This window comes from Lepidochelys olivacea (assembly GCF_965140295.1).
Source record: "Lepidochelys olivacea isolate rLepOli2 genome assembly, chromosome: 1".
Classification (NCBI taxonomy): domain Eukaryota; kingdom Metazoa; phylum Chordata; order Testudines; family Cheloniidae; genus Lepidochelys; species Lepidochelys olivacea.
Window position 1 is genome coordinate 113826866 of NC_140411.1, and position 15651 is coordinate 113842516.

Sequence of the window (15651 nt, forward strand, 5' to 3'; positions counted from 1 at the left end):
CCACATGACCTGCAACAAACATACCCAGTCTCCAGGGCTTTGCTTAAGAAGGCTCAGAGTGATATCACTCATTCTTTAGAACAGCATCAGTTATAGAGACGCTTTGTATTATTTAAGATGCATAGAGCCTACCAGCCAAGTTTACCTTGTGGCAACAAATATCTTCAGCAAAAATGGGACAAAACAAACTATGAAGAGCACAAGAAAAGGGTAGGTACAACTCTGTAGTACAGTGAGTAAATTTATTTCAGTGAGTAAATAGGCAAGTCAGATTTGTTAGTGCAAATGCTTATGTATTCTTTAACATTAGTCTGAAAGTATTCCTTAGAGATCAGGGTTGACCTACCATATAAAAAGAAAGTTTTTTTTAATAATAGCGTGCATTGTATGCAGGTTGCTAATGGGTTGCCACCAATTTAAAGTATGATAATGATGTCCACAGAATTTAAAGACAGAAAAAATCTGGTCAATCATGCAGTCCCTCTCAGTGGCAATGTGGGATTGTTCCCTTCAGGCCTTTCCGCAGTGCTTTGTATAGTCCAAGTGTTAGATCATATTAAAGAAGTTCTGTATTAAAATCACAAATGAGTTTGATTCCCCATACTTTAAATTCCAGGGTATTACTAATTAAGAGGTCTCTTGGTTTTTGGTACTGTTTCTCTCCCTCTGTGTGTGAAGCTTGCAAGCTGCTAATTGCGTTAGTACATTCTAAGACAGAGTCTGTTCTCAAAGCAATTCACACAGAGAGAGACTCAAAGCAATACTCTGTAACAACAGAAACAGCACCCAGAGACTCCCTGCCCTTTTGTTGTATTAACAATTGTAAATAAAATAGACATAGAGGATGTATGTGGATGGATGCTTGGTGTGGATAATAACTGAATGATTAGGGAGGTGCCAGCCTAAGAATCCAGTGTCCATTGGCTGAAGAAGGCGTCAAGTGGAAATAACCAGAGGACCCCACCCGGAGGGCAGACTGGAATCCACCCAACAGCCTCAAGAATGGCAGAACCAAAGAACAAGATAACATCTAGCAGCATGGAGCCATCAGGAATGTGCTATCTGCTGATTGATTCAGCAACAGCATGATGAAGCAATTCCCATAGACTGGCATAGGAAGAAATTCCTATAAAATAGACACTAGAAAGTGAGAACTTTGGGGTCTGATTTTGCAAACCAACTTCCAGGAGCATCAGACAAGGCCCTGCTCCCTCCTCATGTCCAGGCCACCTGGCCAGTGGCTTGGCATGAGCAACTCTAAGGCTGGTAACTATGATAACAACCTTGCAGAACCTGTGTGTGTGAGAGAATGAATGTGTGAATAAATATGAGATTGAATGGAATGTTATAGCTATAACTAACTGCTTACTATGATTATTTCTGTATTCACAATAAATGTGGTATTTTGCCTTTTTCCCTTTAATAAGATCCTGCTGGTTTTTATTTTATTGTATAACACAAGTCTGAATAACTCCTGTGAGAAGGATTAAACTGCATTGCTTCCTTAAGAAGATATCACAGTGTAATTGACCTTACTGTAAGGAAATATTTCTTCATTATGTACAGATAGGGTGACCAGATGTCCCAATTTTATAGGGACAGTCCCGATTTTGGGGTCTTTTTCTTATAGAGGCTCCTATTACCCCCCACCCCAGGTCCCGATTTCTCACATTTGCTGTCTAGTCACCCTATTTTCATATATGGTCAGTTTCATATGCTGTTACCATATAAAATACACCCTTCTTTCCATGTTCTGTTCCACTGGTTTGACTAATGGGTGGAGAGAATTTAAAAATGAAATATAAAATCAAGCATTTTGTCTCTAACCAAAATGGCAAGATCAAAAGTTTTTAAAAATTTTTTTTTTTTTTTAAATTAACCTCCGACATGTCATGCCATTGTATATGACTAGGGCTATTTACAAGTGGTCTGATGCTGGAGGGCTGACATAGTGTACATCCATTGTGGACATGCAGCTACCCCTTAGAAAGTAGGGCACTTCATATTCATCCCAAGGAATTCAAACCTTAAAACTAGAGCTCGTCGGGAAATGGATTTTCTGTCCCGTGAAAAATTTTGGGATGTTTAAAAAAAAAAAAAGGCCCAAATCATGAATGAAAGCCAAAATTTCTAAATTTTTTGCTAAGTGAAAATTTAAAAATGGACCAATCAAAGCATTTTATTTTGATAAACTGAAAATGTTTCGTTTCCATTTTGACCATTTTTCAATTTATTTTTTTATGTAAAATAAAATATAAATGTTGAAACAAAAAGTCATTTCAAAATGAAAAATCAAAACTTTCTATTCCAAAACCCTTCAAAACAGGATGATATTAAAATGATATTTCACACACAAAAAATGGTTTAGTTGAAATGGCATTTTTGATGGAAAATTGTTTTGACAAAAAAATTTAGCCCTGCTATCCAATAATAAACTGCCTTTTAATTGAGATCCAATCCTGTTATGCTAAGCACTCTCCACTCCCACGGAAATCAATGACCGTTGAGGGCACCCAGCATCTTGCAGGATCAGGCCTTCTATTAGAATCTGCAACAAAAGGAAGCCGAACATATTACCAGCACTTAGGCAGCTTGAGTAAATAGATATTGTGTAATTTCAGCTCCAAACATCATTGCAATGAATCTAATGAATGACTATTGCCTTTTTATATAGTCTTGAGATTGACCTGATAGTTTATCGAGGTTTTCATCAATTCTGAAGTCATCAGGGAGTCAGGCTTTTGTCCCTGACTCAAAGCTCTGTGCTGTGCCATGCTACATTTGGAGCTTTGGAAGGCTACATGTGGACTCCAGGCAACGCTTTATGGAATGTACTTTTCTGTGCTGTTACCATATGAATTGCACTTACTTGACAACCCCTTTTGCTTAGTGTGTAAATGTTCTACACTTATTTACACATCACATGGGTAAGCAACTCTTGAAAGGCAGAGTCAATCAAAGAGGGCATAGTTCAAATAATTATTCATATTATATACACACATACTCTATTTTTATATTTATATATAACATATTAATGAGCTGAGCAGTGTTTATCCCATACTATTAACTAAAGCAACAAAATCATGCATCCCATTAATGTAGTCTCACCTCCACAGGGTTCCTCTGAGTCTCAGAGTGGTCTCTCTCTCTCTCTCTTTCTTCCCCTGCTCCTCAGTTTTCACCTCCAGACACTCCTTGACCCAAGACTATTCATATGACCTACCATTTGCAGTGAGCTTCCTGTCAGACCTGACCTGAATATTCATGTGACGTGTTGGGGGATGGAGATTTTAACTGTGCCACTGAATCTAGTGCAGTACAAACTCTATTAGGTGATTATATCAGTAGTTTTGCATTGGAGGATACATATTAAGGCATTGCTATAACAGTGAGGTCATGGAAATTCCCTGAACACAAGAAGCCCCCTGCAGGAGTTGCATGGCTCCCCACACCCAGATCCATACCTCCTCAGGAGGCCCTAAGTCAGGGACATTTCCAGGGTACACTGGGGTCAGGGGAGGGAGTAGCTGAGGGTATGTCTACACTACGGAATAAGGTTGAATTTATAGAAGTCGGTTTTTTAGAAATCGGTTTTATATATTTGAGTGTGTGTCCCCCCCCAGAAAATGCTCTAAGTGCATTAACTCGGCGGAGTGCTTCCACAGTACCGAGGCTAGCGTCGACTTCCGGAGTGTTGCACCGTGGGTAGCTATCCCACAGTTCCCGCAGTCTCCGCTGCCCATTGGAATTCTGGGTTGAGATCCCAATGCCTAATGGGGATAAAACATTGTCACGGGTGGTTCTGGGTACATATCGTCAGGACCCCCTTCCCTCCCTCCCTCTCTCCGTGAAAGGAAGGGCAGACAATTGTTTTGCACCTTTTTTCCTGAATTACCTGTGCAGACGCCATACCACGGCAAGCATGGAGCCTGCTCAGGTAACCATCACCGTATGTCTCCTGGGTGCTGGCAGACGTGGTATGGCATTGCTACACAGTAGCAGCAACCCATTGCCTTTTGGCAGCAGACGGTGCAATACGACTGGTAGCCGTCCTCGTCGTGTCCGAGGTGCTCCTGGCCACGTCGGCTGGGAGCGCCTGGGCAGACATGGGCGCAGGGACTAAATTTGGAGTGACTTGACCAGGTCATTCTCTTTAGTCCTGCAGTCAGTCCTATTGAACCGTCTTATGGTGAGCAGGCAGGCGATATGGATTGCTAGCAGTGGTACTGTACCATCTTCTGCCGAGCAGCCATGAGATGTGGATGGCATGCAGTCCTTCTGCACCGTCTGCTGCCAGCCAAATATGTAAAAGATAGATGGAGTGGATCAAAACAAGAAATAGACCAGACTTGTTTTGTACTCATTTGCTTCCCCCCCTCCCCTGTCTAGGGGACTCATTCCTCTAGGTCACACTGCAGTCACTCACAGAGAAGGTGCAGCGAGGTAAATCTAGCCATGTATCAATCAGAGGCCAGGCTAACCTCCTTGTTCCAATAAGAACAATAACTTAGGTGCACCATTTCTTATTGGAACCCTCTGTGAAGTCCTGCCTGAAATACTCCTTGATGTAAAGCCACCCCCTTTGTTGATTTTAGCTCCCTGAAGCCAACCCTGTAAGCCGTGTCCTCAGTTGCCCCTCCCTGCGTCAGAGCAATGGCAAACAATCGTGCATCTGAGTTGAGAGTGCTGTCCAGAGCGGTCACAATGGAGCACTCTGGGATATCTCCCGGAGGCCAATACCGTCGAATTGTGTCCACAGTACCCCAAATTCGAGCCAGCAAGGCAGATTTAAGCGCTAATCCACTTGTCAGGGGTGGAGTAAGGAAATCGATTTTAAGAGCCCTTTAAGTCGAAATAAAGGGCTTCATCATGTGGACGGGTGCAGGTTTACATCGATTTAATGCTGCTAAATTCGACCTAAAGTCCTAGTGTAGACCAGGGCTAAGTCATTCTTACATTCCAGCGATTCTGCATCCCTGCAACAGTCCAAAGCAACTATTGCTTCAGGGACATATGTTAGGAAGCCTGTGCCTGGGGCCAGACTAGACCTCAGAACTCCTGGGTAAAGGAGGCATAAGCAGTCCTGGCACCAGTATGTATTTTTTCTTTTCTCTGGGAGGAAAGGTTTGAGTTTTATTGGTGATGGAAAACAATTGTCCCTTGTATCTTCATTTCCCACTACCTCCCTGGGGAGGCTTGGCATTGCTGACATTATGAATGTGTCAGCTATGATATTACTGCTAACAATACAGTGGACAAACAATTTAAACATTTCCCAAAACAGTTTATGAGGATTTGATTTTCAAGAAAAATGGATAATGATGATTTTTGTTCTGCTGCAGATCCAGACAGCCAAACCTGTAGTGGACACCACTACTCCTCTAACGTATGGCCATCTTCACTTGAAGTTAAAGAAGCTAAAGGTATCTTTTTGGTTATGTCACTTAATTAAGTAGGTTAGCATTGAATAGGATTGCATATGCCAGTGCCCACCATAGTGTTCCCCCCACTTCACCCCCAACAAAGTAAGACAGGCAGATCAACAGGGGTATAAGAAGATTAAATGGTCAAAGTTTTAGTTTCACTTCCAGACAGTGCTCTGCCTGACTGGGCCAGTGGATATTGCCCTCCCAGTCCCACATCAAATAAACTGACTTGATGCATCAAATTCCCTCTAATTGCCAGGTCCAGATCCTGCCTAAAATCTGTTCCTGCCCATCAAAAAAAAAAAAAAAAATCTACAGTAACTGAAACAATAATAACCAGAATGTTATCACAGGGCAATCTTATGACATGTTGGCATACTCAAAACATGAGAAATGTAACAAGGGATAGTTTTTATTGGTAATTTTCATTCAAAATCTTTATCCCTCTATGATTAAAATGGCAAGTGTTTGTTTATAAAAAGAAAATGACAATGGAAAAATGAACTCTATTCTCCTAGAATAATGGTCTCTGTCCACTTTAAAAAAAAACCTATATACAGTCTCCCTCAGGCAAAGGGAGTGTTGCCTGAGTAAGGACTTCAGGATTTGGCCTCTTTAAAATGTTTATCATCTCATCCTATTTTATAGCAACCCCCAGAGAGCTTGAAACTATTTTGCTATCAAAACAATTAATTTCTCCCCTAAGAAGAGAATATCCTATTTATATACTATTGTAGGATTTGGCATCTGTGCTGGTTGTTGCCGCTCCCCCCCCCCCACCCCCTTTCTTTACTGTAAAAGAGCAACAAAGAATTTCCTTTGGGAAAAATCATATATATGTATGGAGTTTGCCGATGCATATTTAAAAAAAAAAGTCAGATCTGAAGCTGCCAATCTTGGGTATGTCCCTTTATGCTACTGGAACCCTGACACTTTTGGGTGGCATTAAGTCCCCCATCCAGCTGTAACATGATTCTTTTAGAGGTGCTATGTAAATACAGAGAGACTCTCTCTAATGTTGCCAGTAAGTTTATCTTCCTGTAACCACATTCTTTTCTCCTTTGTAGTCAGGTTTTTAAGAGCCTGGTGGGATTACTTAACAGCACCATTTTTAGGTACATCCATAATATAATTTGAGCTACATCTGACCTGTTTTGGTTATAAAGCCAAGCAAACAAAAAAGATGAATTAAGAGCCCCGCCAGTAGTTCACTACAGTAACATTAGCTATTGAGGGTTATCAAAGCAGCATGTGCCAATATTTCATATTTATCTTATTTAGGCCATGCAAGCCTTAAGAATGCTAGAAATAAACAGCAAAAGAGGCAAGGGGAGGGGGCGAATCAGTAGGCACAAAATATGTTTTTCAATGACACTCGGGGAGGAGAGGCACTTGGAAGCAAGTTGTTTTAAGTTTTCATTCTGAAGGTAATGGTGGAATTATTACTCTGCCTATTATTCTCTGGTTCCTTTCAAACCACCCCTGCTAGACATGGCATCCTTGGGGCACAGAAACATACTTCTGAAGAGCACTTCTTAGGGGGAGCAGGGAGGGGAGGGGCTTTTGGAATGGATTAGATTTCAGCAGAGGGCAGCTGTTCACAAACATTTCTCACAGGTCTGGCTAGCTCCAGGCTCACTACAAGGTCTTCCCATCCCATCTCGTTCTTCTATTTAGGTTTTTACATTGCTCCCATCACCATGGTATCTTTTCACATTACACAAATGAATCTCTATGTTGTACTGGGTTTACTGATATCATTAATATACTCCATGTTTAGATCTTAAAACTAATTTTAAAAAATGACTTAAAACTAGCTAAATGTGCACATAACTAGTCTATGCAGCTACATGTTTCTATCATCGTTACCCTCATCCTCCTGCTGCAGCTCCTTCCATTTGCCTATTAAACCCACTTGTTGCTTCCCACCTTCAATCAGATTGTAACCCCTGCCATCCCTGTCCCTGGACCTGATCCAAAGCCCACTGAAGTCAGGGGAAAGTGGTGCTTACTGCTGAGGGTCCCTCAAAAGCACTGTTTGCTACTTAAACCCTAACTTATGTGGATCTTATGTGGTGAAGAGGTTCTTCTGCAGGACCTCTGTACTGGGGGTGAATTTTTACCCTACCAGTTTTTGTCTCAGTCTGTGTGTGGAACCAGAGTTGGAGCCTCTTGTTAAGTATCCACAGCACTCTGCCGCTGTTTTGATTGGACCATAACAAATATTTCTCTGCCTCTTTTGTGCATGAAGCTTGAGAAGGAACGGCTTTCAGTCATCGAAAGAGACAATCATTTGCTGCTGGAGAAGATATCCTGCATCATGAGGACGAAAGGGCGAATTGATAACAAAAATTACTGTCAGGCCAAAAGGTAACATCAGCAGTAGAACTTGTATAGGGTTATCAAGTTACTGTGACAGAGATAAACATAGCAATGGATAATCTGCTCAGCAAGGACATGTATTTAAAGGAGGCCTCAGGAGTGCTAATATTTTAGATATTCATTGTTCTGCCCTGTTATGGGGATTCCAACTCCTTCGAGGTTCATCCTTCTAGTCTCTGTAGAAAAACAGATACCAGCTTCTGGATTAATTTCTTCAGTTTAATAACTGAGGGATAGAGACAGTGATTGTTGACCTAGTTTAGAGGAAATAGATGAAACAAACATATTATCATGTCCCAACTAATCTGTTGTTGCTGACTGAGTTACTGCCACTTGCTTTGCCAGTCATTCCCACAGACATCACTGGAAAGACGTAGGTCCAAAGCATGGAAATGAAATAAGAACAACAAAGTGAACAGTGTACAGTAACCATATTGAGTAAGTAAATCAGGACTTTAGTCATTGCTCAAGGGAGAATGAGTAAGCACTCTCAGACAATTCTCACAGGAGAGTAGTTGTTTGTACCATTTTAACTCCAAGAGAATGTCATACTCAACAGAGTACAGCAGAACAATGCATGATCACTAGTAAGAAGAGAATTAAGAAGTGAAGCGAGGACACCAGAATCTGCCATGGGAATGTTTGGTGCAAGTCAAGTGTCATTTGTTAACCTTCATGATTCATTTACAGACAGACTGGTTGATGAGGGAATGATAGCTCATCAGGCCCCAACATGTCTCTAGACAGAACGGTGCAGTTCAGTAGTTCAGGTAATCCAGGTGGAGTCCAGAACAGCAATTGCTGTGTAACAGGGAATTTCCAACTTCAGCATGGTCCCATTAGATATTAAAAATATATGAGGAATACTTTGAAACACCATTGAAACTGAGCTAATGGATGTACAGATTCTCATGAGCATTATATTATTTTACACACACACACACACACACACACACCCCGCATTTACTGGAGATTAACCTTTATTGCTGCTGTGTAGCATACATATCATTGTAGCTCCCTTGACATCATAGAATCATAGAACTGGAAGGGACTTTGAGAGGTCATCTAGTCCAGTCCCCTGCACTCGTGGCAGGACTAATTATCTAGACCAGTGGTTCTCAAAGCCAGTCCGCCTCTTGTTCAGGGAAAGCCCCTGGAGTGCCAGACCGGTTTGTTTAACCTGCCGCGTCCGGAGGTTCGGCCGATCGCGGCTCCCACTGGCTGCGGTTCGCCACTCCAGGCCAATGCGGGCTGCGGAAAGGGCGGCCAGCATGTCCCTTGGCCCACACCGCTTCCCGCACTGGCCTGGAGCAGTGAACCACGGCCAGTGGGAGCCGCGATCAGCCAAACTGCAGATGCGGCAGGTAAACAAACCAGCCCGGCCCGCAGGGGCTTTCCCTGAACAAGCGGCGGACCGGCTTTGAGAACCACTGATCTAGACCATTCCTGACTGTTTGTCTAACCTGCTCTTAAAGATCTCCAATGATGGAGATTCCAAAACCTCCCTAGGCAATTTATTCCAGTTCTTAACAACCCTGACAGTTAGGAAGTTTTTCCTAATGTCCAACCTAAACCTCCCTTGGTGCAATTTAAGACCATTTCTTCTTGTCCTATCCTCAGAGGTTAAGAAAAGCAATTTTTCTTCCTCCTCCTTGTAACAACCTTTTATATATTAGAAAATTGTTATGTCCCCTCTCAGTCTTCTCTTTTCCAGACTAAACAAACCCAATTTTTTCAATCTTCCCTCACAGGTCATGTTTTCTAGACCTTTAATCATTTTTGTTGCTCTTCTCCGGACTCTCTCCATTTTGTCCACATCCTTCCTGAAATGTGGAGCCCAGAACTGGACACAGTACTCCAGTTGAGGCCTAATCAGAGTGGAGAACAGTGGAAGAATTACTTCTCATGTCTTGCTTACAACACTCCTGCTAATACATCCCTGAATGAGGTTCGCTTTTTTTGCAACAGTGTTACGCTGTTGACTCATATTTAGCTTGGAGTCCACTCTGACCTCCAGATCCCTTTCCGCACTACTCCTTCCTAGGCAGTGATTTACCATTCTGTATGGGTGCAACTGATTGTTCCTTCCTAAATATAATACTTTGCATTTGTCCTTATTAAATTTCATCCTATTAACGTCAGACCATTTCTCCAGTTTGTCCAGATCATTTTGAATTTTAATGTTATTCTCCAAAGCACTTGCAACCTCTCCCAGCTTGGTATTGTCCACAAACTTTACAAGTGCACTCTCTATGCCACTATCTAAATCATTGATGAAGATATTGAACAGAACCAAATGTCATTTAACTCTGGCACTAACCAGTCATGAAATATTTGTGAAGAACTTTTGACCAGACACTTCTCTGCACCTTCTCTCAAAACCAGTTGATCTGGTTAATATCTGAAATTTGGGTGAGACATTTTCCTTCAACAATTGGAAAACAGAGGACTAACGCCAGATGCCTAAAATGATTGTTTATTAACATCTCAGCAGCCAGGCATGCCATCTCCCTCAACATAGCAACAAAAATAATTCAGGGCTGGAGGATTGGTTTTAGGACAAGATTAGGGCTGGCATCTTATAAAAAGTGCCAAGGAATCTTTAGTATCTACAGAGAACAGACAGAAGCTCAATTTTGAAGGTCTAATCTGAGAGGCAGAGTGTAAAACTTCTTCAAACAAAACGTATTTCCTTCAGAAGGTCACAGGGCTGAGTTGCGAAGGCTTATTAATAAGGAGAAGAAACTCCTCTTAGGAGAAGTATAATAGCTTCAGAGAATTTCTCTCTCACGTTCCAGCTTTGACCCACAAATTCTTCAAGCACGTTCGTAACTGGGCAGAAGCTTGATTTTCCTTCGTATGTGTTTCCCTCTCTAGTTTAAACAGGGAAAAGCGAGAGAAGGAACTACTGAGAGTGAGCCAAGAGAACCGGGCCATTCTGGATAGGATTACAAAGTGTGAGCCTCAGTATCAAGTTCAGAGGTGGCATGAAGACTGGCAAAGGGCGGAAAAATACATGGACAGCATTGCAAGATATCCTCGTGGGTGGTGTAAATTGCAGAATCGAAAGGTAACCTGGATTTCTGGGGGGGTGGTTTCTTAACTATTACAGATTTGACTTGTCCATTTTGTGTTTTGCTGCATATTTATTCTAGAGAGCACATCATTACAACTGGCAGGCAGCTACAGAATAAGTGATCTTATATTTATACAGTACTATTCACCAAAATGGATCCGAAAGGACTCTTCAAACTTCATTAAGTGACTGTAGAAATTACAGCATTTAGGAATTACTTAATACTCACCAACAACCACACCACACAACAGAACCACTAACCCAGGAACCTATCCTTGCAACAAAGCCCGTTGCCAACTGTGCCCACATATCTATTCAGGGGACACCATCACAGGGCCTAATAACATCAGCCACACTATCAGAGGCTCATTCACCTGCACATCCACCAATGTGATATATGCCATCATGTGCCAGCAATGCGCCTCTGCCATGTACATTGGTCAAACTGGACAGTCTCTACGTAAAAGAATAAATGGACACAAATCAGATGTCAAGAATTATAACATTCATAAACCAGTCGGAGAACACTTCAATCTCTCTGGTCACGCAATTACAGACATGAAGGTCGCTATCTTAAAACAAAAAAACTTCAAATCCAGACTCCAGCGAGAAACTGCTGAATTGGAATTCATTTGCAAATTGGATACTATTAATTTAGGCTTAAATAGAGACTGGGAGTGGCTAAGTCATTATGCAAGGTAGCCTATTTCCCCTTGTTTTTTCCTACCCTCTCCCCCCCCTCCCCAAGACGTTCTGGTTAAACTTGGATTTATGCTGGAAATGGCCCACCTTGATTATCATACACATTGTAAGGAGAGTGGTCAGTTTGGATGAGCTATTACCAGCAGCAGAGTGAGTTTGTGTGTGGGGGGGGGGGGTGTGAGAAGACCTGGATTTGTGCTGGAAATGGCCCACCTTGATTATCATACACATTGTAAGGAGAGTGGTCAGTTTGGATGAGCTATTACCAGCAGCAGAGTGAGTTTGTGTGTGGTGGGGGGGGGGGTGTGAGAAGACCTGGATTTGTGCTGGAAATGGCCCACCTTGATTTTCATACACATTGTAAAGAGAGTGGTCACTTCGGATGGGCTGTTACCAGCAGGAGAGTGAGTTTGTGTGTGGGGGGGGGGGGAGGGCGGAGGGTGAGAAAACCTGGATTTGTGATGGAAATGGCCCACCTTGATTATCATACACATTGTAAGGAGAGTGATCACTTTAGATAAGCTATTACCAGCAGGAGAGTGGGGTGGGAGAAGGTATTGTTTCATGGTCTCTGTGTATAGAATGTCTTCTGCAGTTTCCACAGTATGCATCCGATGAAGTGAGCTGTAGCTCACGAAAGCTTATGCTCAAATAAATTGGTTAGTCTCTAAGGTGCCACAAAGTACTCCTTTTCTTTTTGCGAATACAGACTAACACGGCTGTTACTCTGAAATTTGTCCACCACTGAAATGCAACACCCTCTGAGGTGGAAAAAGGCACCAATTTAATAGTACCACTACAGAGATACCCAAATGCTACAACAAAATTTTTCAAAGGACTAAATATTGAAAGATTTTGAGGTTACAGAAATATATCATGGTTGACTTCTACAGAATATCTGCTGTTTAAAGTAGCCAGTATCTTATTTTCTTTGATAAAATGCACAGCTGTAAATCAGCAGCAAGAGGTATTAGACAGTTAGGTCTCTGCATTCAACATCATTGAGGCTTGGCTTATAGCTACTGAGTATGTATAAAAGGAGATTTTTAGGGGTTAACAACTCAGCCAAATCTGGGTGGATTTTCCTGGAACAGCAAAAGGCATATTTCTGGCCCCAGGACCATCCTTCTGCCAAGTTTCAAGTCTCTGCTGCACACCTATGAAATACTAGAACTCTTAAAAGAAAGAGGAGGAAAAATTGGTTAGAAAAAGGAAAAATTGGTTGTCGGGGGGGGGGGGGGGGCGGCGGGGGAGGATCTTTTTCTCCAAGCCCTATTCTTGTAAATAGTTGTACCATTTTTGCTGAAACTTTCAAGAAATATTCAGCCTGAGGCAGAAAGCAAGCATGAAAAGTTTCAGCCCAAGAACTTTTTAAGTCTGTCAGAGTAATAATCAATTAAAAGAAGGGCTTGCAAAGGAAAGAGGTAAGCAACCTGAACTACTGTAAATATATATTACACACAAAATACTATGTTAAAAGCACATTATTAAGGTTGCTAACGTAGTCAAACACTCAAAAGTTAGGAAATGCCAGAATTAAGGTTGCCTCTACAACCTTAATTCACTCCTTTTGTGCATGTGTATTATGGTAGTCTTAATTATATGATCACACTTTTTTTCCCCACAGGACCACTCCCTCATTCAGTGCACAGAATGGATGGTGCTTACTAAATGAGCAACAATTCTGTACTGCGTTTTATCTTCATTGTTCAACGTGTGGCCCCAAGCCTTATTAACTGCACACTATTCAAACCCTGATTTAAAGCCAGTGTTATTAATTTTCACTTGGGATTTTCTATGGCACTCATCACTACAGTAGTGACACTGAGTGTTTCACAAATGTTAATTTATCTTACTAACATTCTCATTAAGTGACTGGAGTATTATTATCCCCAATTTACAGAGGAGGAATGAAGGTACAGAGATTAAGATATAAAGTATCCCCTAATTTTGGGTATCCAATTTGAAATACCTATAACCTGATTTTTCAAAGTAAAGCTCCTTCTTTATGAAAAGTTACACTTGTTTTGGTCAGCCTTTCCTCTTTCCTCCGCCCTCTTTGACTGCTCACCTCTTTCTGGTGGAGCATACCAATGCCACCAAGAGGAGACAGAATTTTCCTCCCCTTCTATATCAGGGTCATCTTTACTGATTCCAGCAAATTCCCTCATTGCTGAGCTCTCTCAATCAACCTAGCCATTGGAGTACCTTAATGGAACTTGCTCCATTCCTGACAGCCAAAACAATTCTAAAGAGCAAAAGAATAAGTTCCCTTCCCTTGGTCCAGAGAAATATTTCAGCCCTTACCCCACCCAATGCTCTATCACACACACTTTCCTGTGAGCAGTGCATGGCTGAGGGATCACTTTTAGAATAACCGCAAAACTCAAGATATTGAAATGTTCTTTATATTCGATATTTTTGTAATGATTTTTCACTTCTCTTTCAGGAACAAAAATTAAACAAGAAAGCATCAAAACAAGAGAGAGAGAAAAGAGATAAGCAACAGAATGATGAAGATGTGAAAAGCAAGACAGAGGAGTGAGAAAAAGGGGACATCCAAAGTGCAGAGGAAAAAGATCACTAAGAGAGAGAGACTGTTTTAGAAATGGTGTAATTCTAACTAGTCCCCTATCAATACAGTTCAAGCAATTTACAGAACTAATCATGAGATGGGGTATGTGGGAGAGGCAGCTGCAAGAGTTTATATAGATACTATCATTTTAAAGAAGTTACTGTAAGTGTAGGTATTAGGCATATGTCTTTATTAACATATATAAATTTATTTATAGTTGCCAGCAAACTATAACTCTGCATAATGTTTCATGAACGCAAATGAAGTGGGAGCAAAGCTGGGAAAATGAATTGACTTTATCACAGGTAATTAATTCAGCTGATTAAAACCAGCTTGTTAAAAATAATTATATTTCTCACATTAGCATCCATTGGAGATTCCCCAGTGAAGGCTGACTTAGATGACAGCAAATAGTTTAGAGCAGTGTTTTTTTTAAATGTGTTCATAGGCTGGATCCCCTCTTAATAGAGAGATGGCTGGGTGAACCACCTCCCTTCCTGTTCATGATCTCATGTCAGCTTTGTGTCAGCTACAGCAATTACATACATGGAGAAGTAATATCAATAGTACATTAAGTATTTTCCTAGTTTCTTTTCCTGGAATTTAGAAGCTGGAAACAGAGAGGAGAAACAACATTCTGTGATCAGCCAACCAATGCTTAATTTGTGCCGGGGCTTGACAGCGTTGAGCCCAGCACCTCTAAGCTTGGCAGTTCATAGCCCCAGCACCTCTGGGCTTGCGGCATCAGTTATGAAAGTAAAAAATTTGCTTGAGCCCCAGCACTTTTCATTACAAATTAAGCCCTGGAGCCAGCTCTCTCTGTGCCACCAGCAAGTGCTCTCCAGGCCACCACTAGTCCACAGCCTATAAGATGAGAACTCCTGGTCTAGAGGATGCATCCCCCTGCCTTTTTATTTTTAAATGTGATACTTCATGGAAAACACCTACTGAACCCACAAAATAGTCTAAGCATGCAAAGCCAGTCAAGTGAAACTTCACTCCTCTTGGAGAATATAAAATCTGAAGCCAAATAACAGGGTGTATTAAGAAGTATTGGCTTTTGTTTTGTTGGAAATAAGTTACAAACATGATTTAATGACTCATATGAATTGTCATTCATGGAGGCTGGCTAATTTTTTCAGAGACATTCTCCTAGTAATATTTTACAGGTCACAGAGACATTTTCCTTTCTCATTTGGAATGTTTCGAGCATTGATGAGAAGAAAACTTCAGTTTCTTAATTGTATAAATCCTCAGATATTTATCCTTATTGTAACAAAACTGTGGTACAGATTTCAGAGTAACAGCCGTGTTAGTCTCTATTCGCAAAAAGAAAAGGAGTACTTGTGGCACCGTAGAGATTGACCAATTTATTTGAGCATAAGCTTTCGTGAGCTACAGTTCACTTCATCGGATGCATACTGTGGAAACTGCAGAAGACATTCTATACACAGAGACCATGAAACAATACCTTCTCCCACCCCACTCTC

General features: G+C 41.4%; 2 protein-coding genes across 2 annotated transcripts in view; one reads left to right on the forward strand and one right to left on the reverse strand.

Annotated features, from left to right (window-relative positions):
* The window catches only part of RASA3 (RAS p21 protein activator 3), a 262533-nt gene that overhangs the window by 224968 nt on the left and 21914 nt on the right, over nt 1-15651 (reverse strand). The gene's annotated exons all lie outside the window — the stretch shown is intronic.
* CFAP97D2 (CFAP97 domain containing 2) lies at nt 10-15270 on the forward strand. Its single transcript, XM_084618389.1, has 5 exons — nt 10-210; nt 5343-5423; nt 7678-7796; nt 10686-10878; nt 14036-15270. The coding sequence occupies exons 1-5, from the start codon at nt 118-120 to the stop codon at nt 14129-14131; spliced, it is 582 nt and encodes a 193-aa protein (XP_084474515.1). The 5' UTR covers nt 10-117; the 3' UTR covers nt 14132-15270.